General features: G+C 47.3%; 1 protein-coding gene across 4 annotated transcripts in view; it reads left to right on the plus strand.

Annotated features, from left to right (window-relative positions):
• Window positions 1-25870, plus strand: part of PRKCB (protein kinase C beta) — a 322427-nt gene that overhangs the window by 261190 nt on the left and 35367 nt on the right. For all 4 annotated transcript variants that reach the window (XM_082714812.1, XM_082714813.1, XM_082714811.1 and 1 more), the window contains exons 10-13: window positions 1573-1746; window positions 15011-15102; window positions 16795-16857; window positions 22209-22347. In XM_082714812.1, coding sequence (XP_082570938.1) covers window positions 1573-1746; window positions 15011-15102; window positions 16795-16857; window positions 22209-22347 — 468 coding nt within the window. The remainder of the gene's footprint in view (window positions 1-1572; window positions 1747-15010; window positions 15103-16794; window positions 16858-22208; window positions 22348-25870) is intronic.

The following is a 25870-nucleotide window of genomic DNA, read 5'->3' on the forward strand; positions in this document are numbered from 1 at the left end:
CGGAGGACACACAGCCTGGCCCGTTAAGCCCCGCTCTGCTCTGTGCGTCTGCATGAGGACTGAGTAAATGCCCAGCAGGTAGGATTTGCTCAGCTTGGCGGCTCTTCTTTCTGTGGTGGGGCCAGAGGGGAGAAGTCGAGAGCTGTCCTAGGGTAGAGAAGGGTGTGCTGGGAACTTCCGTGCTCAAGGCTCTGAATTCCTGGCTTTGCATTGCCCATGGCTACCCTGATTGTGGTGAGCTGTCACCAAGGCTGGTTGGCTCAGCCTTGAAGCTTCCATGCAGTCAGACTCTTATCTTACCATGAGGATACGAGCTGAATGGAGGGGCTCCCGGCTGCCCTCCGGCTGCCCTCCTGCCTGGGAGAGCCTTCCAGGCATCCCTCCCTCTGGCCTTAGGGCTCTGTCGTGTTCTCTGGTCCCTCAGCTCATCGGGTAGAAGCATTTTATTTGCTTGACCACCTAAACTCCTTGAGGATTTTTCTAGAGCTCTGGGCAAGTACAGCATTTAAAGGCAGAGACTTTAGAGTTGAGCAGACCTGAGTTCAAATCCGGCGGTCCCTCTCTCTAATTGAATTTGCTGTGTGACAGGTTTCTCACCCACCATGAGCCTCGCTTTCCTGTAAGGTAGGTTTCTTGATGGCACCTACATTCTTGATTCTCACACAATGGGATGAAAAATAACAAATGAAAACCACTACTTGCCGGGCACATTGATAAGTGCTCAGAAATGTAGTGGCGACTGAGGTGATCACCTGCCAAATACCCGACACAGCGCCTGCAGTAAATGCTTGTTTCAGTCTGATTGCTTCTTCCTCCAGGAAGCCTTCCCAGAAGCCCCCAGGCCTGATCAAGCCTCATGCAATATGGTACTGCCCTGTGCTGCTTCTAAAAGGCTTTTCGGTAACAGTTCCTACCGGCCACTGTGGCGTCTGACATGATGTGTCCCGAGCCACACCGGTTAATATGCTGGGGTGGGGACCACGGCCGCATGGAAGGAAGCCGTAGGACAGCAGGAGAGGATGTTCAAATATTATGCTAATCATCTCTGTGATTAATATCTGAAGTCTTTCTTCCTCTGGATGGCAGGGTCGGAGAATATGCCTGCCTATTTATGGCCATATTCCCAGTGCTTTGCAGGCTCTTAATGAATATTAAATAACTGAGTGAAAAAGGGAACGCGTGTTCCCCATTCAGTGTTCTCAGGAACGCTCTGGCGCCCTCCTTCGACAACTATTTATCGAGCATCTACTCTGTCGTAGGCACTACTACGCTCGCGAAGAAAACAAGCAAAGACACTTTCCCGCAGGCGGTTTGTATTCTCGCCCCGGGGGCTGGGCGTTGCTGCGAACCCGCAAGGGATCAGTGTTCGCGTGTTGCTCTGCGGACCCTGCCTGCTGACTGGGTTCAGCCGGTCAAGGCGTGAGGTCGGTGGACAGCGTCACCCCGTGAGCTGGTGTCCGCAGACGGCATCTGGGGCAGAGCCTGGAGGGGATTTGAGTGGACGCATCCTTCCCTGCCGATCCCCCGGGCCCTTCCAGCCACCCTGACCGGCGCTTCCTCTCTCTCTCCCAGGTCATGCTCTCCGAGCGGAAAGGCACGGACGAGCTCTACGCCGTGAAGATCTTGAAGAAGGACGTGGTGATCCAGGACGACGACGTGGAGTGCACGATGGTGGAGAAGCGGGTGCTGGCCCTGCCCGGGAAGCCGCCCTTCCTCACCCAGCTGCATTCCTGCTTCCAGACCATGGTAACTGCCCCCTGGAGCGGGGCGGGGGGGGGGGGGGGTCTGGCCATCCCGTCTCCGGTGCTTCACCGGCCTTCGGCCCAAGCCCTCCCAGCAGCACCAAACCCCATCTTTCCGCTCTAGAGACAGCAAGACGGGGTGCCCGGGGGAGGCTGCTGAGAGTTTCCGAGGCGGCCACTGAGAAGCTATTCCCCTAGGCAGACGCTGTCACAAGGAAGATAAAGGAACTCGGGCCCTCGGTTTAATAACCCACAAAGCAGGGTCTTTCCCAGACAGCCAGGGGTGACTCAGGGACAGCGACTGAGAACTTTCAGTCTCACGTATGTGATGTTCCGGCAGAGCTCGCGGGGGGGAACGAGTGGGAAGGAGAGGGACGGGTACGTGTGCTTCGAGGCTTAGCGTCGGCCCTGCACACCCTGCGGCCAATGCTCCCGGGCGTCCTGCCAGTTGGGCGGACTTCCTGAGGGGGGGGTCGTCTGAGAACACAGCCTTCCGAGGACCCCCCAAGGCGGGGATACAGTGTCCCGGGCAGGCGCTCCTGAGCACAGAACTGGGACTCCCAGGAAGAGAAGGGGACGTTTGTGCGCGATCTGCTGTGGGCTGATTCCAGCTCTCTCTGCGAGAGCCGCGGCCATCCCTTTAAGGAACCTCTTACCTTTTTCCCTGTTCAAATGAGACCCTGGCCTCCGTACCAAGGGAGGGGGGTGGCCAGCTCCCCAGTGCAAAAAGGTACAAAGTTCGTTCTTGCCTCTGGGGCTTCTAAGGGCCAGTGGCCCAGTGACTTAAAGATGCTTTAAGGGATTCTTGAAGATTATTTCGATTCTGTGCAGTTCTCACTACGCATGCTCATTTTAGAGCCCACCCCCTATGTTGTATGTTGCATATAATTTAAAGCTTGGGGCTTCCTCTCTCCTCCAACATCACCAAGTCCTGTCCTCTACTAGGTTAGATTCTACATTCCCAGCCTAGAAAGATCCAAATCTGGCCCTGGGGTGGGTTTTATCAGCACAGACCACTCATCGGGCTTAGAACTGCCGTATGTGAAACCCTGTTCTGAGAAGTCTCTTGATGCATTTTGGGGTCAGAGGGATCTTAGTTTGGATCCTGGCTCTGTCACTTACCACTGGGTGGCCTTCGGCAAATTCTAAAACCCGTCCAGCCTCAGTTTGCTCGTCTGTAAAATGGATGAACTGAACGAAGCTGCATCTGATGTGGCTGTGAGGAGGGAATGAAATTCGACAAGAGAAGCCTTTGACACAGTGCTCGGTGCGGGATGATGCTCCGTGGACGTTCCTTGCGCATCTCACAGACCACATTCGTCTGGGCTTTGACCAAGTGCTCAGGGATAGAGCCAAGCAAACCAGGTCCTGTTTTGAGACGTTTATGGTCTTGGAGCAGAGGCAACAGACTGGGACAGTCACCAAACAGTGCAGTAGGGGATATGGTAGAACCTGGAGAAGCAAGTGAGTCCTCAGATTGTCCCCTCATTGGCAATATGGCTTTCGTGCCCTCAGTGATAGGATTTTCCAGCGGGGTTAAGTTCTCATTCCCAGAGAATCTCCCTAACAGCAGGCCATCGGGGGAGGGCACATTTTAGGCAAGTGTGCATAGTATTACCTACAGGGACTTAGTCTGCCAGCATCGCGCTGGGCTCTGCTGGGGGCTGGGCCTCCTAGAACGTCTTTCACACCTCTGCAGGCACCAAGAGCTGGGGTCGTGTTTGCCAAAGTATGGCGTGTGCATCCCTGTGCAAAATGGTCCTGGGTACGAAGGGTCACCTTGGCTGGTGCACGGATTTTAAATTACGTTCACCTTTTAATCCGCTTTAACTCTGAGTGCCTCAAGGGAAATGCTTCTGTTTGTGTCACACACCTATACCATCTTTGTTAACACTTCCCTTTTTAACACAGAGTACCAGGCTTCAGGTTCTGAGCTTTGGCAAACACCAGTTTCTAGGTCATTGGTTTGCTTTTATTTTATATATATATATTTTTTTCTTTTTACAGATTTCTTCTATTTATGATAGCACGGTAAAGTCTTTGAATTTTTAAATGTTGAGGTATTATAAAGCAAATACAGAAAACCATACAAAGTAGAGGTCTTAGTGATGAGTTATTATAAGATTAAGTTCCTCAAACCAACCGCCAGCCTGGTTGAGAAGCAGAACTTTGGCCAGCCACTCTGGAATCTTCTTCACGTTCAAATCTCTATCTCGCGGCCAGCGGCCAACTGCGTAGTTTGACTTCCTTGCGTCCTTACAGTTTGATCACTTAGGTCTTATCACGATAGTTTAATCTTTCCCGTTTTTAGAAACCGGCTGTGTTTTCTAAGCCTTTTAATACAGTGATTTCTCCCCTCTGTCCCCTCCTTGTATCTGTCCCTTCATCTGCTGAAGATGGTGGGCTGTTTGGTGGAGCATTTTCCGTCTGGATTTGGTTGACGGCACAGTCGTGGGGCTCCTGCACATGCCCACCCACCTTCCACCCCGCCACCGTCCTTCGTGTTTTCCTGAAAATTGGTAGCCAGACCTAGAGACTTGGCCAGACTCAGGTCCGATCCCTTTGGTAAGAACAGAGAAGGTGCGCTCTTTCAATCAAAGGCGCGTAATGTCTCGTGTCCCTCTTTCTGGGACATTGGCCACCACTGAGAGGACCAACCGCTAACACATGGTGCCTCGGTCCCTTAACGGCTGGTATCGTCTTCTGCTGTTTCTTTGCCTGGCATTGGTTGGAGCATCTCTAGGAAGGCAGGCTGCCCCTCCTCTGTGGCCTGGTCCTGGTGGCACCATTCTTGTAGGAAAGGCGGGATCAATGTTTGATTCTTTCCTGTTATTGGACAGTTTATCATGAATTGGTTCATGACTGTGCTTCCAAGGCAACTAACATTTGCTTTTAACATAAAACTGTTTTCTAGAAGAAGCGCCTCAAGGTAAAGAAAAACATGAAGCGAGCCACAGGTCGCATCCTACGGGGTCTTGGCACAGGTGGTGAAGGTCACTCCAGAACTGGAGTTTTAGGGAATTAGGTGCTAAAGGCACTCAGGGGTTGGCAGAGACCAGACCAAACCGGATTCTCAAACCTCTAGCCTCGTTCATCCCACATCTTCTTCCCATTGGGGTTCCCCAGGGGCACTGGCTGACATCGGTAGATCAAGAAGAGATCTTGTTCTCAAGCAAGAGCTGGAACGACTTAGAGCACAATTTCAATTTCAACTGCATGGACTGAGATGGGGCAGATTCATCATGGGTGACTAATATTAATTCATTAGTAAAGCAATACCTTTGTTAGTAATTTCCTGCTTAGAACATGATAGCAGAGTGGATTTGAGGTGATGCTCTTCATCTTCCCCTCCCCTACTCACTTGTATTTCAATATGTTTCTGGCATTCAACAGCGGGGATGGGGTCCACCTGGGAATTGTGCAGTGCCCGGGGTCCCCTCGAGGGGTTCAGTGGCTTCAAGTCTTGTGTGCGGGCGGACAGAAGCCCCATGTTGGCGGGCAACCCGCGGTCTCCTGATCCCGCCAAGGCCAAGGATGGAACCAGGTCGCCATCTTGCTGGGGCAGATCAGATGAAGGCGCTACCTCGTCTCTAAGTCGCTCCCCTGTTTTTCGGGGAAAATGTACCTTCAAATGTCACCGGTGTGCTTGGCTTGAGGAGACGCCCTCAGTGGCCCTCTGCCAGTCAGAGGCCACCGAGGGCCGAGCAGGTGCCCCTCCTGTTCCCCCTTCACTCAGCTGCAGATAGCGTTTTCGAGCACCTATATTTTGAGTTTACGTAAATTAAATGTATGTCAGAGACACAGTTATGCCTGTGACGCGTGAGGCCCAGGGCTACACTCTTCAGCCACATGACAGTCTCTGGATGGGTCCTGTCATCAACCTATAGGACAAGCAGACTGAGGCCACAAGGAAGTATGTTTCAGGGTCAGGATTTGAACCCAGGCGGCCCAGCTCCCCTGAGCTTTACACTCAACCCCTGCAGCATGAAGTCTTCTGAATGTGTTGAGTGTGACTCACTGGGCTTCTAGTCCGTCTGACAGCCCTGGGGGCTGAGCCACCAGCAGCCAGCCTGTGTGCGTGCTCCAGCAGAGGGCCTGAACCCTAACCTCCCCTCCGCCCCCCCGGCTTACCTCGCGCCTGCCCAGTGAGGGCTCGTGGTGCCCCTCGGCTTTTCCCTCTCTGGTGCGGAACGGACTTTCCATCCGAGCATCTACCACAGGCGGACTTGGAGCACTTCGTTTCATTTCTAGCCTCGCCAGACCAATCTTGCAACGGAAGGGATTGGCTGTCATCTCACATTGCAGGAGAAACCTGGAGGCTCTGGGATGTTGGGTGGTTTTCCCTAGACACAGCACAGGGTCCCAGGCCCACTAAACCCAGAGCCCAGGCTTTTGCTAGTACATGATGTGGAGTTGCCGACTGGCCTTACTGGGGTTGATGAAAACAGCAACAAGAAACAGCGGCTAGCGTTGTGAAGGCTTCCGCATGGGTCACTCGGCAGTGACTCTCCTGCCGTATCGTCCCAGTACCTCTCCTGGCAGGCGCCGTGCCTCTCCCTGCTTTGTGGGTGAGGACACCGGCATCCAGAGATGTTCAGTCCCTTGTGCGCGGTAGATAAGCGCCAGCACTGGGATCCGTTCTACAAGACTCCAGAACCCCAGGCTTGCTCTCCGGCCCCTGCCTTAACTCCAGGTTCCTTTTCTGAGTGTTTAAGTCATTTTTCCATTAAGTCATGATTACATCCGACTGTCACAAGAAGGTGGTAAGCAAGAGCTGTTCCCATTTCGGTACGAAAGAAACCAATCCTCAGAGAGATGAGTCGGCTGGCGTGTAGTTGCTAAGTGGCGGGTTTTCTAATGCCCCTTGAAGGTGTTCTTTCTACCATGCAAGGATCGCCTCCTTATCCCGCAAAGATCTGGTCATGATTGGAAGGTTCTATGGTGAGGGGGATTTTAAGATGTAGGGAGTGCTGTATTTGTTTGAGGCAAACCATCGTCAGCGCGGCTCAGGTGAGCAGCACAGCTCCTTTTCAGGGATGGCCCATGGAGCTGGTCCTCTGGCTCACACTCTCCCTTCTAGAATTGCACAGCCCCCGACCTCCTGATTGGGGGTTCAGGGGAGAAGGCGGGCTGGGCTGGAACAGACAGCCTCTGATCTGAAAAGTCCGATCGTTCCCACCAGTAGAAGGAGGCTACTCAGGCTTATTGATTCTGTCAGCAAATATTTATTTGTTGAAATAAACGTGTCAGGACCCAGCTGCCTCCTTGCGAAGGGTGCAGAAGGGTGCATCAGAGAGCGAAGGAGATAAAGTCCCTGTTCCTTCGGAATTTACATTCCCATGGGGCAGACAGATAATAAACCACAAGAACTAATGGGGCTAAAGAGATGGCGTGGGAGAGATGCTGGTTTTGACCGGATGATCAAAGAGAAATCTTTCTGATAAGGAGGACATTTGAGCGGAGAACAGAGCAAGTGCGGGGGGGGGGGGGGGGGGGTGCGAGGCACGTGGCTATCTGGAGGCAAAGTGTTCGAGACAGGAGGAGGAAGAGTGAGTATAAGGGCCCGAGGCGGGAACATGCTCAGCGTGTTTGAGGAGAGAGGGGGGCGCCGTGAAGCCCAAGTTGACTGTCATTTTGCATCTTGTGACCCAGAATCCCTTTATGAATCAGCTACTTTTAAAAAAATGACAAATCTAGTCTAACGTGCTGCAAATCTGATCTGTTTTCCTTGCGAGCAACTTTGAGTTTTGAAGATGAAAGATCCCTAATAGAATTAAAAAAAAAAAAAATCCTGAAGGTGGTCAAAATAGATAAAAGGGAAAAAGACACCCACCGCTATGCAAAACAACTTTTGTCATTCTTAGAATGATGCAAATTTCATTTCTAAAAAACTTATTTAGAAAAAGCAAAGTTCCATCGGAAGCCTTCTCCAAAAAATGGATTAAAAAAAAAAAATTGGATGAAAAGAATCTCTGATTCTTTTCATGGCACGACGTTCCCGAAAATGAAAGGTATTCAGTTTTATTTAAGAGATGATTCTAAACATGTTATAACTGAGTATGTACATGGAAAAGAATCAGAAAGAGGCTCAGACGAATCAAAACATCGATTTAGGGAAAGGTCCGTAGATGATTGTCTTCATTTTGAATTTATAGGATTTCAGAAATGCCTATCATAAAACCATTTAAAGGTGTTGAATGTGCCACAAGATGGCCAAAGTTAACACCCAAGGGGATGGAAAATCCATCAAAAAGAAGCTGAATTTTAAAAATTGCTCACTAGATGAGCTGGGGTTTAGGCAAATTGTTCTAGAAGCACAAAGTGGATAAGCATGAGCGCCTCAGTCAGATAAATCTGGGTCTGTGGTTAGTGGCTCTGTGACCTCTAGAAAGGTACTCAACAGCTCTATTGATTTCATCATCTTTAAAGTGAGCAGAATAAGGGAGGGTCTAAAAAGATGATGTACCATGTGCCGGTAAACAATAAATGGAGGTGACCTGTACCAAAAGAGCTGGGTTTGAGGGGACGCCTGGCTCATGGGCTCAAAGGATTATGTTCCTTCCAGTCCTGCAGTTTTTCCCAGGGACAATTGTCAGCCTGGCACATTCATGCAATTTCCCAACTGCCAGTGGGCACAGGCAGTTACGTCTCCTTAGCAAAACATCTATTTTAAATGTTTTCTTTTCAATTGAACATATGCACTTCTTTTTTTTTTTTTTAAATAGAATTAGATTTTATGAGTCATTGAAGGACAGAAGTTACTTCCTCCCCAAATTTGCTGTCGTCGTGGTCCAGCAAGAACTCAGTTGCAAGGCACGCTGGGAAGGATGTCAACCCAGAATGCACTGGGGGACGGGGAGGGGGGTGGGGATGAGTCCATTTGTCGGGCTGGCCCCTGATGGTGTGTCCGTCGAGCACCAAGAGCATCCGAGGGGTCCCGGTAACTCGGGATTGGCTCAGGGCTGGCAGCGGTACCCAAGGAGGTGGCTTGATGTAAGGGCGTGGCTGTAGGAAGCCCTGGCGTAGTCTTATTTAGCAGTGGTTGGGTTGTTCCTCCAAACTATCACATGTTGGGAAAAAAGAGAGACGGAATTTTATTGGTGTCCCTGAGCCTTGTGAAGAACTAAAACTTCAAGGCTTTCTAGAATAGATCTCTTGTTTTTTTCTCCTAGTTTTCCTTGTCTCGCCCTGAGCATGGTGATGTAGCTTCCCTGGCCCCTTGCCAGTTGTCTCTCTGCCCACCTCCCTGGGTCCTAATTCATACCTGTAGGGAAGAGAATCTGATCGGTTCAGCCTAGGTCAGATGTTTGATTCCTGGCCCAGTCAGCTGGGAGCTGGCTACTACGAACTCAGCTGGAACCTTTAGGATGGAGCTGTATCTACAGGGGAGGGATGATCGCACTTGAGTGAAGGCAACGAACCATCTTGGGGCAGGACATAGCCAGCTGCTGGTGGTACAAACATGGTGCTGGGTACTGGCAAGGAAGCCGGTGATAGCTTCGCCGGTATCAGGGCTTGAGGTAGTGGAAGCATCAGAGGATCCCGAGCTCAGGAAAGGACTCAGGAGGGCAAGCCAGGCCTATAAAGTGGGCAAAGTCTGCTTCTCTCTGCCTTCTTAACAGTGGCCTTTGCACATCCATTTAGCAATCAAAGGTCTGTAGAAATCCAAGGAAGAGGAGGAATGGTCCTAGCCCTTGAGAACATGTGAAAGGACAAAGCTTGGAAACCGGAAGGCGGGGGCGAGGGGGAAGAAGAGGAGCAGCCGTCGCTTGGTTCCGATGGTGATTCTAAGACTATAGAATCCAGAGGAAAGAAGAGTTGTGTGTGATGTGTGTCCTTGACCACACGCTGATTTGAAGGAGGCTCTCTGAGTTTGCATAGATGCGAGATGCATCATCTGATACGTCTTTGCGGAAACCCTCTGAAGGAGAAGCGATTCCTGCCCCTTTTCGAAAGCAGGGAAGGTTTAGTGTCTGTTACAAGGTCTCAGAGTGGGTAAGCAGTATAATGGGGATTAAACCAAGGACTAGCGCTTGCTAAAGCTAGGGCTCTTACCCACGGCACCGTACAGCTTCTCCCGAGGAGCAGATCCATCTGAGCCGCAAGAACAGCTTACAGACCGGATTAATTCATTGGTCAGCTTAGAAAATCATTAAAGATCACTCAGTAGGTAAATGCTTACTGACACTCCCTTGAAAGTGTGGGGGCCTGCGGTTAGAGTGCCCACACTGTTGATCTTCGCTGTCTGCGGTGTCTTATTACAAGTGACAGGCGTGTCCCCCCCACTCCCCCCGACAGTCCCATGGACATCCGGTGACATCCCACTTTCAGCTGTCTTGAAGGAAAAAAAAAAAAATGATGATTTCTTTGAATTCTCTGCCCTATCCTGGGCCCCCCATATAAATTCGGCACATGCCTTGCAGTCAGTGTTTTAAGTCAAATGACCCTTAACTCACGCTCCAAATGGGGAGCCATCCTGTCCAACCATTTTGCATGACGCGCTGTGACAGACAGACGGACATTTAGTTCCATTTACTTACTGATCAAATACGGGAGATACCGGGGAAAGGAGATTTAAAACTGATGAAGGCGTTTCGCGCCGAGGGGACAAGGGCAGCGGATAAGGAAGAAAAACACCAATAACCATGGCATTCTGGGAAAAACACTTTGGAAGCTGAGCAGACTGGCTAGGTTGACGAGAAAGATGGTGAGCTTGCCTTTCTGAGCTTTTAATTGGAGTTGACAGTGGGACACCCACGTAGAGAAGTCCTGTAGCCAGCTGGAGCTGACTAGAGCTCAGGAGAAAGAAGGATGGAACTAGAAGTCAAGATTTTCATCAGCCCCGAGAGAGGAGGGTGGAACCTTTGAGCTGTCATATGTCCTCTTTGGGAAATTGAACAAGTTGGAGATGTCGAGGACGTACGCAATATATACTTTCTGATTTTCACGTAGTCGGTACCGCCAATAGGTCTTAATCGAAAACCAGTGCATGTGACCAGAAGAGAGATCTTTTGAGGTCTTGAAGTAATTTTATCCGAAGAGTGGGGAACCTGGGGGCTCCTGGCTGGCTCATTCAGGAGATCACAACACTCTTGCTCTCCGGGTTGTAAGTTCGAGCCCCCTGATGGGTTGTAGAGATTACTAAAATAATAATAATTATTATTATTATCATAGTAATATTATTAATAAATTAAAAAAACAAGAGTGGGGAGCAAAGTCAAACTTCAGGGCACTATAGGCAGGAATAATTATGTAAGAATTGGAGGCAGTGGGTGAGGGCCATTTAGTTAGCTGACGCCCCCGGAGCTCCCTCTTTGTGCCTGTCACGCAATTTCTCTTATCACATTTTATTTTAGGTTATGGCTTGAGTTAGTTGCATATTTGTTTTCACAAAGACTCTGAATTCTCCGAGGGCAAGGTCTGTATCTTATTCATCATTTTTGTCCCTTTAATACCTAATACATGACTTGCAAAAATAAATGCCCAAGGAAAGTTCTAAAATTCACTTTGCAAGGGCGCCTGGGTGGCTCAATCGGTTAAGTGTCTGCCCTCAGCTCAGGTCATGATCCCATGGTCCTGGGATTGAGCCCCGCATCAGGCTCCCTGCTCACTGGGGAGTCTGCTTCCCCCTTTCCCTCTGCCTGCCTCTCCCCCTGCTTGTGCTGTCTCTCTCACTCTGCCAAACAAACAAATAAAATCTTAAAATAAAATAAAATAAAATCACTTTGCTCAAGGTTGGCTCTCGACCGCCACCGGCAGTGTTTTTCACATTTTGATGTTCCTTACTTTGGGGTGGGAGATGAACTTGGTGGCCTCTGGACGAAATGTATTTGTTTTAAACGTAAGACGGTTGAAGGATTGGTGTAGCAAAGCCAGGCTGGATGTCGCCTGGAGTTGATAGACTCCAGATATGCATTTATTTTTTTTTACAGAGACAATGAATTTCCATTTATGACTTTAGTATCAAGTTCTAAAATTTTTTAAACAATATGTTCCAGTGAAAAAGTGAGTTCATGAAAATATTTTTAAAATAAGTAAATTTTAGTCGATGAGGCAGACAAACAGTAAAATCTAGAAGCTGGTATGTGAGAAAAGCGAAGCTGGAGGGTGATGGTCTTCCGCAGTGTATCAGAATCTGGTCCTCCCCTAGCTGGCTTTTTGTACCTCCATACGTGCCTCTCTCTCCCTCTTAGCAGTTATAGCCATAAAATCAGGGACTTCAGACGTAGTTACAGTGTTCAAAATATACATGAAAATGAACACAAAAGCAAGGAACCAAAGCCATACGCATCCATAGCCCACCTGGCGTTCTCTTCCACCACATTCTGGAAAACGTTGCTGTTTGGAAACTTATCTGGTCTCCCCACTCCTCGGGGGAGGTCTTAACATCGGGCACCATGGATTTCTTCACAGCGACATCTTTGGTGCTGCAGCAATGCCTAGACTAAGAGGGCATCATGACGTGTTTGTTCGGAAAATGGAAGGCCAGCAGGAGGCCAAGCCACAGGGTTTAATATGCAAAGTACCAGGGTGCCGAAGCCCGACTCCGTACTGTTCAAAGACGATGGGTCTCAGGGTTTCCTTGCATGCAGTTCGTGTTAGAAACAAACCACCGAACGTGGCATTGTCCGCAGTGGAGAGCTCCCTGATGTTGGGATTCTAACTAATGAGTTTGGGGGGCAAGCTGAGTTCTTCCAAGCAGAAAGCAAGCAAGTGAAATCTCTCCCTCACTTACTTTTCTCTCTGTGGCCAATGCCATCTGCTAGTTTTAAAAATAATTTTTAAAAGCAAGTGTTTTGGTTCCCTTCAACGTGCAGCAAAGACAGATGCTATTTTTAAGGCTTGTTTTCTATCAAAAAAACCCAAAGAACCAGGGGCTGGGTGTTGGCAGTTCTGGCTGTCTCCACTCTGCCACTAACTTGGATGTGACCTTTTTTTTTTTTTTTTCTTTTTTGCAAATCTCATAGGCCTGGGACACTGAGAAACAGAAGCGATAATTCTACCTCTAAAGATGTCATAAGGGTCAAGTAGCGTTGGTCTGAGGAAATCTCTTGACTTTTCAAAAATTATCGATCATCCTTTACTTCTTGCCTGTGACCTGCCAGTTTTTGTCTCGCTTTGCGGCCGGAGCTCTGAACCCCTTCCCTCCCCTCCTGGATGGGAAGCAGTTAGAGGGGAGGACATGCCCATGCTTCCATACAGCATCTAGCTCAGAACCTTCCACAAGAGCAGCCTGGAACGGACCTGCCTGGGTTCAAATCCCAGCTTGGCCGTCCAGCAGCTAAGGGACCCGAGGCAAGTTTCTTACCCTTTCCTGGGCTTTAGTTCACGTCTTTAAATGGAGGAGAAGAGTCATACTGTCCTGTTGGATTGCTCAGAGAGAGAAGTGAGGCAAAATCGATAAAGCCGTTGGCTCAGTCCCATGATAAATGCTTCCAAGATGGTAGCTTTATTTCGTAAGAGGTATCATTGCTATCATTAGACGCTCAATACACGTTGGACAAATGCAGCTATGACTGTTACGTAGACGACACAGCTCTGTGCACTGTAAGAAAGATTCTGCTGACAGTGGGTGAACCCATTCATGATAGGGCCAGCAGCACGTTCGAGCTCCCCACACACGTCCTCATCGTCCTCTCTGGGCTCCTGGCCTCACAGGCCCACACGACAGCCTTGTGACTTTGGGCAGCAAACCTCCTTTTACATTGCGACCCAACCGTACCAACCTATAAATAGAACCAAAACACACATTTCACAACGTAACACCTACGGGGACTTTGTGTGGTGTGCTCTGATCATTTCCATCCTGTTCTCTTTGATGCTTTTTTTTTATTATTATTAAGTTGATCATGGGCATCAGTGGGCATCATCTCTAAGAAGAGGTGAAGTCGTTTTTTCATTTAGCGGACACCCCCTGATGGAAGGAGAAGGGGCAAATCTCATGAAAGTGTCCCCCAAGGACCACAACACTCGTGTGTTTCACGGAGTCCCAGCAACCACCCTGTGGTTCAGTTATTGTTATTATTATTATTACTATTATTAATACCCATGCCACAGATGAAGAGACTCAGATGTTTAATAATCTTTCCAAATCATCCAGCTATCAGGAAGCAAAGCTGGGTTCCAAATCAAGTCTGTTTGGCACCATTCTCCATTCTCTAGCACCTCCTATGAGCAGGTCTTGGGACAAGAACAGGGCTCACAGAGCTGAGCAGTACATAGTCCCTGACTCTAAGAGAGTTCCCATCTCCCTTGAAAGACATGTTTAAAGTTTTCCCTCAATGGGGTATAGATTTCTTTTTCTGGCCCCAATTCTTTTCCTTCTGGATATGCCCTCGAGGCCACTATTTCTCAAATTCTATGAATTCATTCCCCCCCTCATAGTCACTGTATTAGAGGTCTACTACAATACCTCAAACCTCAAGGGCTTAGAACCATGATAAGCATGTATTATCTCACAGTTTCTGTGGGTCAGGAACTCAACAGAGTGGCTAACCTGGGTGGCTCTAGCTCCGGTGCCCCACCCAAAAGTTGTCATCAAGCTGTCATCTGGGCTGCAGTCATCCGAAGGCTTGACTGAGGCTGGACGGTCTGTTCCCAGGCTGGCTCCCTCTTGTGGCTGGGGAGCTGCTGTTGGCTGTTGGGAGGAGGCCTTGGTTCTTTGCCAGACGTACCTTCCCGAGGGGCCGCTTGAGCATTCCCGGAACTGGTGGCTGGCTTCCCCAAACAAGCGATCCAAGAGAGAGCAAAGTGGAAAGCCACAGTATCTTTTGTGACCTAGCCATGGAAATCCCACCCGTCGTGTTTTACACTATTCTACCGGTTACACAAGTCAGTCCTATTCCTTGTGGGAAGAGGCTGCGCAAGGACGTGGATACCAGGAGGGGAAAGTCGCAGGGGCCGTCATGGGGGGTGATTACCACAGCTACCTATTACCTGTAATATGATCTATGTATTTATTTTCCATTCCTTATAACAATTAGCTTTATCCTAAACCATAATATCCATGAAGTCACAATATTGATGTGCTAATTACATTTTCCAGTACAAACGAATATAATTTGACAGTTATTAATTAAAAAAATTTATGTACCGCCTATGCCCAGTTGCGTATATGTAATGACCTTTGGGGGAACAATAGTCCTGAAGATGGGGGCCTGGCATAGAGTCCTAGGGGTTTTGATTCTAAATCCCACCTCGTCCCTGCTCTACACGTGGAACCCGAGAAACACGGGATGTTGACGATATGGTCGGCTCCCTTCTCCTAGGACCGCCTGTACTTCGTGATGGAGTATGTGAACGGGGGTGACCTCATGTACCACATCCAGCAAGTTGGCCGGTTCAAGGAGCCTCATGCTGTGTAAGTACAAACTCTTCCCTTGGGATACCTGGGTGGGCTATGAGTTACCTTGGGTTTTCAGCTGATTAGGGATTCTTCACATCTTGGGCTGCTTCTTTAGGAGGAGTCTGTGGCCGGGGAAGAAGGTGTTCTGCTCAACAGGGATACTTCTTTCTTTCCTTGACACCAGCTAAGAATGTGGAGCTTGAAAACCACAGCCATTTCTTTACCTCGGAGGTTTGCCTGCTGCCTCCAAAGGAAAGGCCCCGGAGGTTTGGGGTGGGGGGTGGGGGCGGAAATGTCATGGTAGCGTTCGTTTGTTCATTCGCCAGTCTTTCTTGAGCACTTACTCTGTGCCAGGCCCGGAGAGTTTGTAGAAACTTGCTCAAGATCGCAGAGCTGGGGCGCGTGAGACAGATCGCCACTCTGACCCAGATTTTTGCTCTTGTACTTTGCCCTACACCAGGGCTCACTCTCTCGGATGCCCCCCTTCCCCGGGGAATGACAGATCAAGTTGCTTTGTGGCTGTGCCCTGAGGCTCTTGGGTGGGGAGACTGATTAGGGTTTTTGGAAATGTGTTTCCCCTGCTGAGCCCATTCTGTCCCTGTCAGTCCCCAAGGCAGCCAGGCTTTTCTTTTGAGAACACAGACCTCATCGTGTACTTCCCCTGTGGTGACCAGGAGCAGCAAGTCAGGGGATTAGTGGAGACAGCCTCTCCTGAGCAGTTGGCTAAGAGCTCATCGTCCCTCTAGAAAGTCCTTCAGGACTCACCTAGGGCCCATCTGGCCGCTCCAGAGGCTTGCCGATTCCTGTTCAGCTCAGCTCTGCCCTCTCCCCGCCCCCTGGCCGAGGTGGAGAGCACCGCATTCCGCTAGGGTTTGCCTTCTAGATAGCTCCTTGCGCCATACCTAGGTCTTGCCATGGTTTTAAGAGGACCCTGGGCTCGGCTCTTCTTTGACTTCTAAAACCTAGTGGACCACAGACCCTCATCCTACCATCACATAAAACAAATTGTCAGGACACTTAGCAGAGTTCCCTAAAGCCCCACCTGACCCTGTGCTATCACTGGGACTTTCTCCTTCTCTCAAAATATCTTTCCTTCTGGGGCTCCATTAAGAGCTTACAAAGGCAGACACTGGGGGCATTATTAATTATTAATATTACTTAATTATTGTGGGCACCATTATTAAGGGCTTACATGGGCAGAGGTTGGGCCATTCCTTCACAATATAACTTGGCCAGGTCATTTTTTTTCTCACTGAGCCTCAATTCCTCCTTTAAGGAAAGAGGGAGGTACTAGGAGGACCTGTCTCACAGGATGGTTGTAGAATTTAATCAGAGAATTATCTACAGTTACGGTAGGTAGACGGTGAGCCTTCAGCAGAGTAGCTGGTAGTCTTCGGATACTTGAACTTGCCTTGGACTGAAACTCATTCTCCAGCCAGTCTGTCCTCCCCGACGGCCTCCTCCCCACCTCTCAGCCTACCCGGGTTCGCCCTGCAGGCAGCCTTGTGGGTCTCTCAACCCTGTTCACTCGTCCACACACCCCCGCTCCCCGCACGTGGTGTTACAAGATGTGTGGCTGACCGTCCACGGTGCGACGTGGCTGCCCCACGCCTCGTTCAATTCTGTATTGAATTCTGAGGTTTTGCCAGGCATACGGTGTCCTTGAATCTCTCCATTGCTTTTTTTTTTTTTTCCTCCTAATTTCAGATTTTACGCTGCAGAGATTGCCATCGGCCTGTTCTTCTTGCAGAGCAAGGGCATCATTTACCGGTAAGTGAGCTCCAAACCCTTCCAACCCCTCTTCTCCCTCGGCTCCTTCCTTCCCTGCCGCTTTCTTTAACTGCTTTTAAAATTAGAATCCCTGGTGGGGGAGGAATCCTCCAGTCCTGACTCGGGCATGTGTTCGCATCGCCCACTGCCCTGGCAGAGTTTGGGCAGCTCTAGATGATGTTGGAAGATCACTATGGACCCCGCCACCGGTGATGGTTTGGAGCCTCCGATGGGTGACCCTTTGCTTGAAAGAGGGCAGGCTCACCGGTGGGGGGGCCCAGCGCTTCCTTCTCTTGCCTGGGGACCCCAAATCTGGGGAGCAAGCAGAGAATCTCGCCTGGCAGGATATGGTGGTTCCTATTATTATGAGATGATTTTTTTTTTTTTTTTTTGGCTACGTAACTACAATTTAGAAATGAATCTCTAAAATGCATGCCCTGAAAGACAGGATTAAGTTCAGGACTTGGCATTTGCCCGTTTTTGGAGGAGCAAGTGTACGATCATAGCTGTCTGAGTCGTACCATTTTATATTTCACGCGAGGCAGGCGACCGAGCCTGAGGCAGCTCTTTGTCAGTGGTCTGGGCTGTGCGAGACTCCTCTCACCGCACGGGTGCAAACGGCAGAGGCAGTGCGGGCTCGGGCTGGTTGGTCACACAAGAGAGGCTGGCAGGGGCCTGGGGCTTCCAGAGGGCACTTGGCACGGGCGAAGGTCTGTCTAAGAGATCGTGAAGAGCCATAAAATTCCATGCCACTCATGTAGCTGACGGACATTTACTAAAAGCCTACTATGTGCGAGGCGCTCTTCTAGATGGTTCGGGTGCAGCAGGGAAGAAAACAGGCAAAATCTCCTGCCTTGTAAGACTTCAGCTGGAGTGGAGGGAGACAGAGATCAGGTCACAGAGATACAGTCTGTCACGTAGCAATAAGCACTAGGGAGAAAAGCGGAGCAAGGGAGGGGGGCCGGCATGTGCCAGGTGGTGGCAGGGGCGCCTGTCACCCTGTGGGGGGCACGGGATCGACGTCTTGCTGCAGCCGAAGGTCGGGGGGCCAAAAAGCGTAAAAAGATGAGCGCTGGCAGTCTCAAGGCAGATAGTGGAGCGGGGGCCGTGGGCACTGCTGGAATGGAACATGGCAGGTGGGCATCTTGCCAGAAGCCTTCAGAGTCCGGGGGCTTTTGTAAAACCCCTTGAAGTGGTGATGTGCATCTCGTGGTGGGGGAGGGACAGTCAGCCTGGGGAGGTAGAGTCCCTACTCGGCTTTGTTGCTCCTGAGAGCAGAGGGATGAAGGTCAGGAAGAGGATTGCTTTCACCTGCCACGTGGGCGAGGTCAGTGAAGAAACAGAGAGAGAAAAAGAATTTTACACTGTAAATTGCATGCTCATTCTGGCCATGCTTGGCCTCAATGAACCCATACCACCGTGTGTGCAAGAGACGCACTTGGGAAGCCTCTGATTCTGTTTCGTCTTTGCCCTAAGTGGGGGCATCTTGTGCCAAATAGCACTCTAGTGTTGAAGGGTACACATCATCTTCCGTATGACATGACCCCTCGTTCAAGCCGGTAACTTCAGCTGGGGCTTAGCTGAAGGACGGGCATCCTGGGTAATCATTCACTCTCCTTGATCTTCACTTTATGGGCTGACATTAGAACCTCCCTCTTGGGCAGGATGGGTCTTGGCTATAATAGAAATGGCCGCTGAGGATTGCTGAGGAGATTAATGGGCGACTGCAGGTTAAGTGGAAGAAAAACCAGTCCCAGGGGAGGGGCCGGGAGAGGACATGGAATTTCTTTGACAACTGGGGTGGAATTCAGCGTTGCGTTTCCTGTCTAGTCGGGTCGTGGATTGGGGTCTGGGATTCAAGACCTTTGCCATTCCAGTCATAAAATAAAAGACTAGATTTCGGTGCTAAGACTTTGCCTACCTCAGAGCTCTCTCTACTAACATATTCTTCAGTCCTTCCTCAACTATTCATACTTTTTAGGGGGCACTAGTCTCTCTTTTAAGGCATTCAGCATCTGAATCCCTTTCATTCATGTGTAGGAACAAAGTCCGTCTCCTGCTATATAGAAGGAAAATGCCAGATACTCTCACAGCCTCCCTGCATCAAAGGCAGACACACAACCTAGGCTCTGACACTTGTCACACTGACACAACACCATGAACCAGAAGTAGTGGCCAAGAAAGGCAGAGACTATAGAATCGAGAGTGGCCATAGAAATCAGATCCCTCTAGTTTCTGGAGGCATGAGGAGAAGCAGTTCTTAGCAACAATATCCAGAGTCCAGCATTAGGGTTCATGGAACAGGATGGCTGTACCCAGTGGTGGCATCTGTGACACCTTCACTGGCCCAGCTCTGCATCGCAACTAAGCATTGTTCCTGGCTGCCTCCCCTCTAAATCTTGATTCCCCAGCCTTCTAGGAAATTCTGTGGACTCCCAAGACCTTTTTTAACAATCCATTTCTAGGTTGCCATGGTTAGAGTTGATTTTTATTGCTCACAATCAAAAACCTTGATTGAGACAGAGTTTGTGAAATTGATAATCAAATGAAAACCAGTAAAAAAAAAAAAATTACATGGCAGAAGATACATGGTTTCCTAACTTCATTGAGATGCCCTTCATGTGGTAAGGTCTTTAAAAATGCTGCACATCTCTCCCTCTTTCATTTAGATCTCTAGTTAACTGGAGAATTCTTAAGTTAAGAGGATGAAGAATTATGTTAGACTTGCTCTCTTTGAGGACTGTGGCTGGAGATGTTGGGTACAAGGGAGACAAAGATCCTTCCAAGTTTCATGTCTTATTTACGGAGCACCAACCCTAGAATGTGTGATGGCTTTGCCCTTGATGGATTTCTGAAACGAGAACAATTGTTCCAACCCCTTTCGGCAAGATTATTCCATTGAACAAAATAATGCAGGAGACTATCAAAAAACATATGTGACAATGACTATGACTGGGTTGTCCTCCAGCTGCATAACCTGCTGGCCGTTGGCACCTGAAGCTCCTTTTTTCCCCCCCTTTTTTTTCAGGTTTTATTTATTTATTTATACAGTGTGTGAGAGAGGGAAGGAGGAAGTTGAGGGAGGAGCGGAGGGAGAGGGAAAGAGAGAATCTCAAGCAGACTCCATGCTGAGCACGGAGCCCGACATGGGGCTCAATCTCACGGCCCTGAGACCATGACCTGACCTGGAATCATGACTCAGATGCTAAACCAACTGAGCCACCCAGGCACCCCCTGAAGCTCCTTTTCTAGAACACATAAAGCTGTCACCACTTTCCTAGTTTTCCCAGCTGCCCGTTTGGGGGCATGTGGTCAAACTGAGGGGAGCGCCATGGGTCTCTGTTAATCAAATCACATGTATAGATCTGGCATGTTTTAGGGGAAGCAAGTTGCTATAAGCAAGTCCAGTGTAAGCTCAGAGCTGGCATTCAGAGAACACTGTGGCTTGTAGAAGGATGAAGGCTGGATATGGGTGGTACCATGGACAGCACCAAAGATCACTGTATGTTGCTGTTGGCAAGTGGGGTGCAAGTGGGCCTCCCCTTGGATGACCAGACCTCACAGACGCAGATAGGAAATGCCAGTGTCTTTTTCGCATTGTATTCTTTTAGTCGAAGGTGACGACAGCAACTCAATTCAAACTAACTCGTTAAAAGAGGTATTTTTTAGCTGACATAACAAAAGTCCAGCAGACAGATCTGACTTTATGCCAGGATGGATCTGGGGGCTCAAATGTTATGAGTGCTCACTTTATCACCTTCCCTCCAAGTTCTGCTTTATCTCTACTAGCTTTCTTCTTTATCTGGTGACCGCTGGCACTTCCAGACTTAGGTTCTACCACCCGAGCAGCCCCGATATAAAAAGAGCTCATCTCTTTCCTAACAATAGTGCCAGAGCCATTGCTCAATGGCTTTTATTAACTCATATTAGGTCACATGGCCATTCCTGGCACAGTCACTGTGACCAGCAGAATGTGGTGTTTCCAATGGCCAGGATAGGCCCCCATGACCACTCGTGGAGCCAGAAGCTAGGATCACTACCACCAACATTACATGGCTCGAGAATCACGGAAGGATGGTCCTTCAAAGGAATATGCAGAGGCTGTCATCACAAGATGCTAAATTAGGCAGGAACCACAGATGTCCACCACCAAATGAAGGTGATTTAAGATAGGGATCTGAATTAAATAGTAGACCCCCTTACCTCTCAGGAGGTGACTCTACTGGACTTTATTGAGATTGAGAAAGACTGGGCCCATAGATCACCACTGCTCTTTGATACTGAAATACCAAGTGTTGACATTGGAGTAGATGTTTAGGGAGGAGGAAAGTGTGTTGATATTGAAGTAATCCAGTATGCTGGGAATGTGCAGGCATTACTAAAAATAATCAAGCTCTCCTCATCAGCACAGATAAAATGGAAAAATGTGAGAGTAGCAGATGTCCTTTAGGTTAAAGTTCAAATGTTACCTCCATGGAGATGACACCTTTCTGGCATCCTGTTTACAGAAACCTTCCCCAATTACTAATTCATCATCCTCTTCATTTTCTTCACACTGCCCATCAAAATCGATCGTAGTCATAAAATCAATAATCATGTAATAATTGGATAATATATAATAATTATAATTAATAATTATGTAATAATTATGGATTTGGACACCTGTTAATTATCTTTTTCCCTATACTGGAATTTAATCTGAATAAGAGCAAAATGTTCGTTTACCTTGTTCACCTTTATATACCCAGCTCCAAGCATAATGCCTGTCACATAGTAGGTGTGCAACCCTTTTTTTTTTTTTTTTTTTGAGTGAGAATCCATGGGAACTCTCTTGGGGTCATGTCCTAGGAATCAGCCTAGGAGAGCCTGGAGCACTTGAAACTAAATAAACTACTTTCCATCAGTTGTGTTGTTTTTTTTTTTTTTTCCTCCTTGATCTTCAGAGATATTTTCAAAAAATAATTTTGTGAAAAATGTATCTTACTATGGAATATAAGGGGTCCTTAAAGTACAAGCACTGACTCTTGAAATGCTCCTGGCTACAAGAGGCCTCTGTGGATGTTCTGCTCTTTCCTGAGCCTCCTGTGGCTCTCTTCTCAGCGCTGCTGTCTCATTGTGTCCTCGTGAGACGCTTGGCACAGTTGGGTCTGTAGAAAAAGAGAAACAGACAAGTTTGTGGACCCCTCTTTATCGGCTGGATAATAAACTATCAGAGGGCAAGGGCCAGCTCATACTCACCCCCATGCTTCCCCAACACCTAGCACCGTTTTGCACATCCTGAGTGGCTGCCTGTTGGTTGACTTGAAATAAATAGCATTTGTTAAATCCTTAAATTTTTATGTCTGCTGCAGTGACCTCAAACTTGACAATGTGATGCTGGATTCAGAGGGCCACATCAAGATTGCTGATTTTGGCATGTGTAAGGAAAACATCTGGGATGGGGTGACCACCAAGACATTCTGTGGAACTCCAGACTACATTGCCCCTGAGGTAAGAGCTGACGGGACCCCTAACACGTGTCTCTGTTGCGTTGATGTCTCCCCTGTACCCTCAATGACCATATCAGGGCTGGGAAAGAGCCAGGAGAGTACCTGGCAAGCAAACCTCCAGCTAGTCCTTCTCCTATACTCTAAATCGTTCCTTGGAGATCACACATGCAAATTAACTTTGCACGCATCCAGAAGCTCAGGCCCAAAATACATCAAGGTTTGGGGGAAAATTTAAATAAAACTCAAAATGAACCATCCACCACACATCAGGAAAATTCTTCAAGCTGCTACGGCTCATGGCCATATGATACTGTTTCATTATGACATTGAAATGTTCGTTAAGAGGAGGGAAAGAGAGAGAGGGCTTTCCTGAGCTGACATATGACACAGGATCTATGCACTGATACTAAACCCTGAAAGACTTAGAATTTTTCTTTCTGTGAGTAAGATATAAATGAAAGGGAAAAGATTTAATTCTGGCGCCTCCCCCTCCCTTCCCAAAGGAAACGGTCAGTTGCAGAATGGATTTCCCCAACATGTCATGGTACCGAATTGGTGCCAAATGATAGCCTTCCCTTTTCTCTGAATTGGTGCTTAGAGAAGTGGCATTTTGCAATCTGTTACTAGATTTTTAAGGAAAGGAACTGAGGATGTGGCACAGAGTTTCGGAAAATGGGTATTCTAGAATTCTTTTCTTGACTGTCAGTCACTTATTTGGAACAATGATGATGGGAGGCCACCATGTAACTAAATAATTGGCCACAAAATTTAGAACCTGCATCCTCTTTTACCAAAGCAGTTCTTCTGGGAACTTAGCTTGTAACACACAACACACACACACACACGCACTCACGTGCGCGGCTGAAATGATATGTGTTCAAAATCCATTCTTCATTACAGTGCTGTTTTTAAATAACAAAAAGTAGGAAACAGCCTCGGTGACGACCAATAAGAAAAGGGTCAGCTAAAATATGGTACGTTCATATTAAGAAGTACCGTGGAGCTCTTATGTACTAACTGGAACGATGTCTGTTAATCAAGGAATGGATAATAGACTGAATTATTTATAGTATGAAATACGACATCAATTTAATTCAAAAAAGACTGAGTTTGAGATATGGAAAGATCTTTGAAACATATGGTTAAGAGAAAAAAGTCAAGGTAAGTGAACAACTATATGCCAACAAGCTAGACAACCTTGAAGAAATGGAAACATTTTTAGAAACATGCAACTTAATAAGACTGAATCAGGAAGAAATAGAAAATCTGAATAGACCAATTACTGGTAAGGAGATAGAATAAGGAAAAAAAAAAAATCTCCCAATGAAGAAAAGTCCAGGACTAGATGGCTTCACTGAGGAATTTTACCAAGTATTCAAAAAATCTCCCAATGAAGAAAAGTCCAGGACTAGATGGCTTCACTGAGGAATTTTACCAAGTATTCAAAGAAAAATTAACACCAATTTTTTTTCTGAAAAATCAAAGGAGAGAAGATTCCCAAACTATTTTTACAAGGCTAGCATTATTCTAATACCGAAAGCAGAAGAGTACACTACTAGAAAAGAAACCACAGACCAATATCCCTGATGGATATAGCTACAAAATTAATAGACTGAATTCAGGAGCACATTAAAAGGATCATTCACCATGATCAAGTGGGATTTATTCCTGGGATGCAAGGATGACTCAACATATGCAAATCAGTCACTGTAACCCATCACTAATAGAATAAAAGAAAAGAATCACGTCATTTTTATAGATGCATAAAAAAATAGTGATAAGACAATGGTGTCCATTCTCACAACTCCCATGCAACATAGAACCAGAAGCCCTAGCCAGAGCAACCAGGCAAGAAAAAGAATAAAAGTATCAGAATTGGAAAGGAAGAAGTAAAAATGGTCTCTGTTTGCACATGACATGATTCTATATGTAGAAGATCCTAAAGACTCAACCAAAAGTGTTAGATCTAATCAATGAATTCAGTAAAGTTACAAGATACAATATTAGTATGCAAATATCAGGAGCATTTTTATAAACTGACAACAGATTTTCTGAAAATGAAATAAAGAAATGGATCCTGTTTACAATACCTCAAAATCAATAAAATACTTAGGAATAAATTTAACTAAGGAGATGAAATACTTCTACTCTGAAAACTATAAGACATTACCAGAAGAAATTGAAGAAGATACAAATAAATGGAAAGACATCCCATGTTCATGAATTAGAAGAATTAATTTTGTTAAAACGTCATACTACCAAAAGCCATCAATAGATTCAGTACAATCTCTACCAGGATTTCAACTGCATTTTTGACAAAAACAAAACAAAACAAAAAAAACCACTGTCCATATTTATGTGGAATCACAAAAGACACTGAATAACCAAAGATTTGAGAAAGAAAGGGGTGCCTGAGTGGCTCAGTCAGTTAAGTGTCAGACTCTTGATGTTGGCTCAGGTCATGATCTTAGGGTTGTGAGATCGAGCCCCATGTCAGGCTCCTCAGTAGCTGCTTAAGATTCTCTCTCTCCCTCTCCCTCTGCCCCACCTTCTTCCCCACTCATGTGCATTCTATCTTGCTCTCTGAAAAGAAAAGGAAAGAAAAAAAAAGAAAAAATGATAAAAAAAAAAAGAAAAAGAACAAAGCAGGAGGCATTATCCTATTGATTTGAAGCTATACTATAAAGTTATAGTCATTAAACAATATGGTACTGGCCTAAAAACAGATTAAGTAGATGGACGGAACAGAATCAAGAACCCTAGGGGCACCCGGGCGGCTCAGTGGGTTAAAGCCTCTGCTTTCAGCTCAAGTCGGAGTCCTGGGGTCCTGGGATCAAGCCCTGCGTCGGGCTCTCTGCTCAGCGAGAAGTCTGCTTTCCCCCTGCCCTCTTTCTGCCTGCCTTTCTGCCTATTTGTGATCTCTGTCTGTCAAATAAATAAATAAAATATTAAAAAAAAAAAAAACCTAAGCATATGTGGTCAATTAATGTTTGACAAGGAAGCCAAGAATACTCAGTGGAGAAGACAGTCTCTTTAATAAACAGTGCTGAGATATTTGGGTATTCATATGCAAAAGAATGAGACCAGACGTATCCTACACCACTCAACAATTAACTCAAAGCGGGACTAATGACCTAAATGTAAGACCTGAAACCGTGAAACTCCTAGAAGAAAACAAAGAGCAAACTCCTCAATGTGGGTCTTGGTCATGATATTTAGGATATAACACCTGAAGCATAAGCAACAAAATCAAAACAAGTATGACCACATCAAAGTAAAAACCTTCTGCACACCAAAGGAAATCACCAACAAAGTCAGAGAAGAACCTATGAGAATGGGAAACAGCACTTGTAAACCATGTATCTGGAAGGCGTTGATATCCAAACTATGTAAAGAACTCCTACAACTCAACAGCAAACAAAACAGAACAAATACCCCAGTTAAAAAATGAACAAAGGACCCAAATAGACATTTCTCTTTAAAAAAAAAAAAAATTATAAATAAATAAATAAATACAAAAGCCC

This window comes from Mustela nivalis (assembly GCF_964662115.1).
Source record: "Mustela nivalis genome assembly, chromosome: 19".
Lineage (NCBI taxonomy): Eukaryota > Metazoa > Chordata > Mammalia > Carnivora > Mustelidae > Mustela > Mustela nivalis.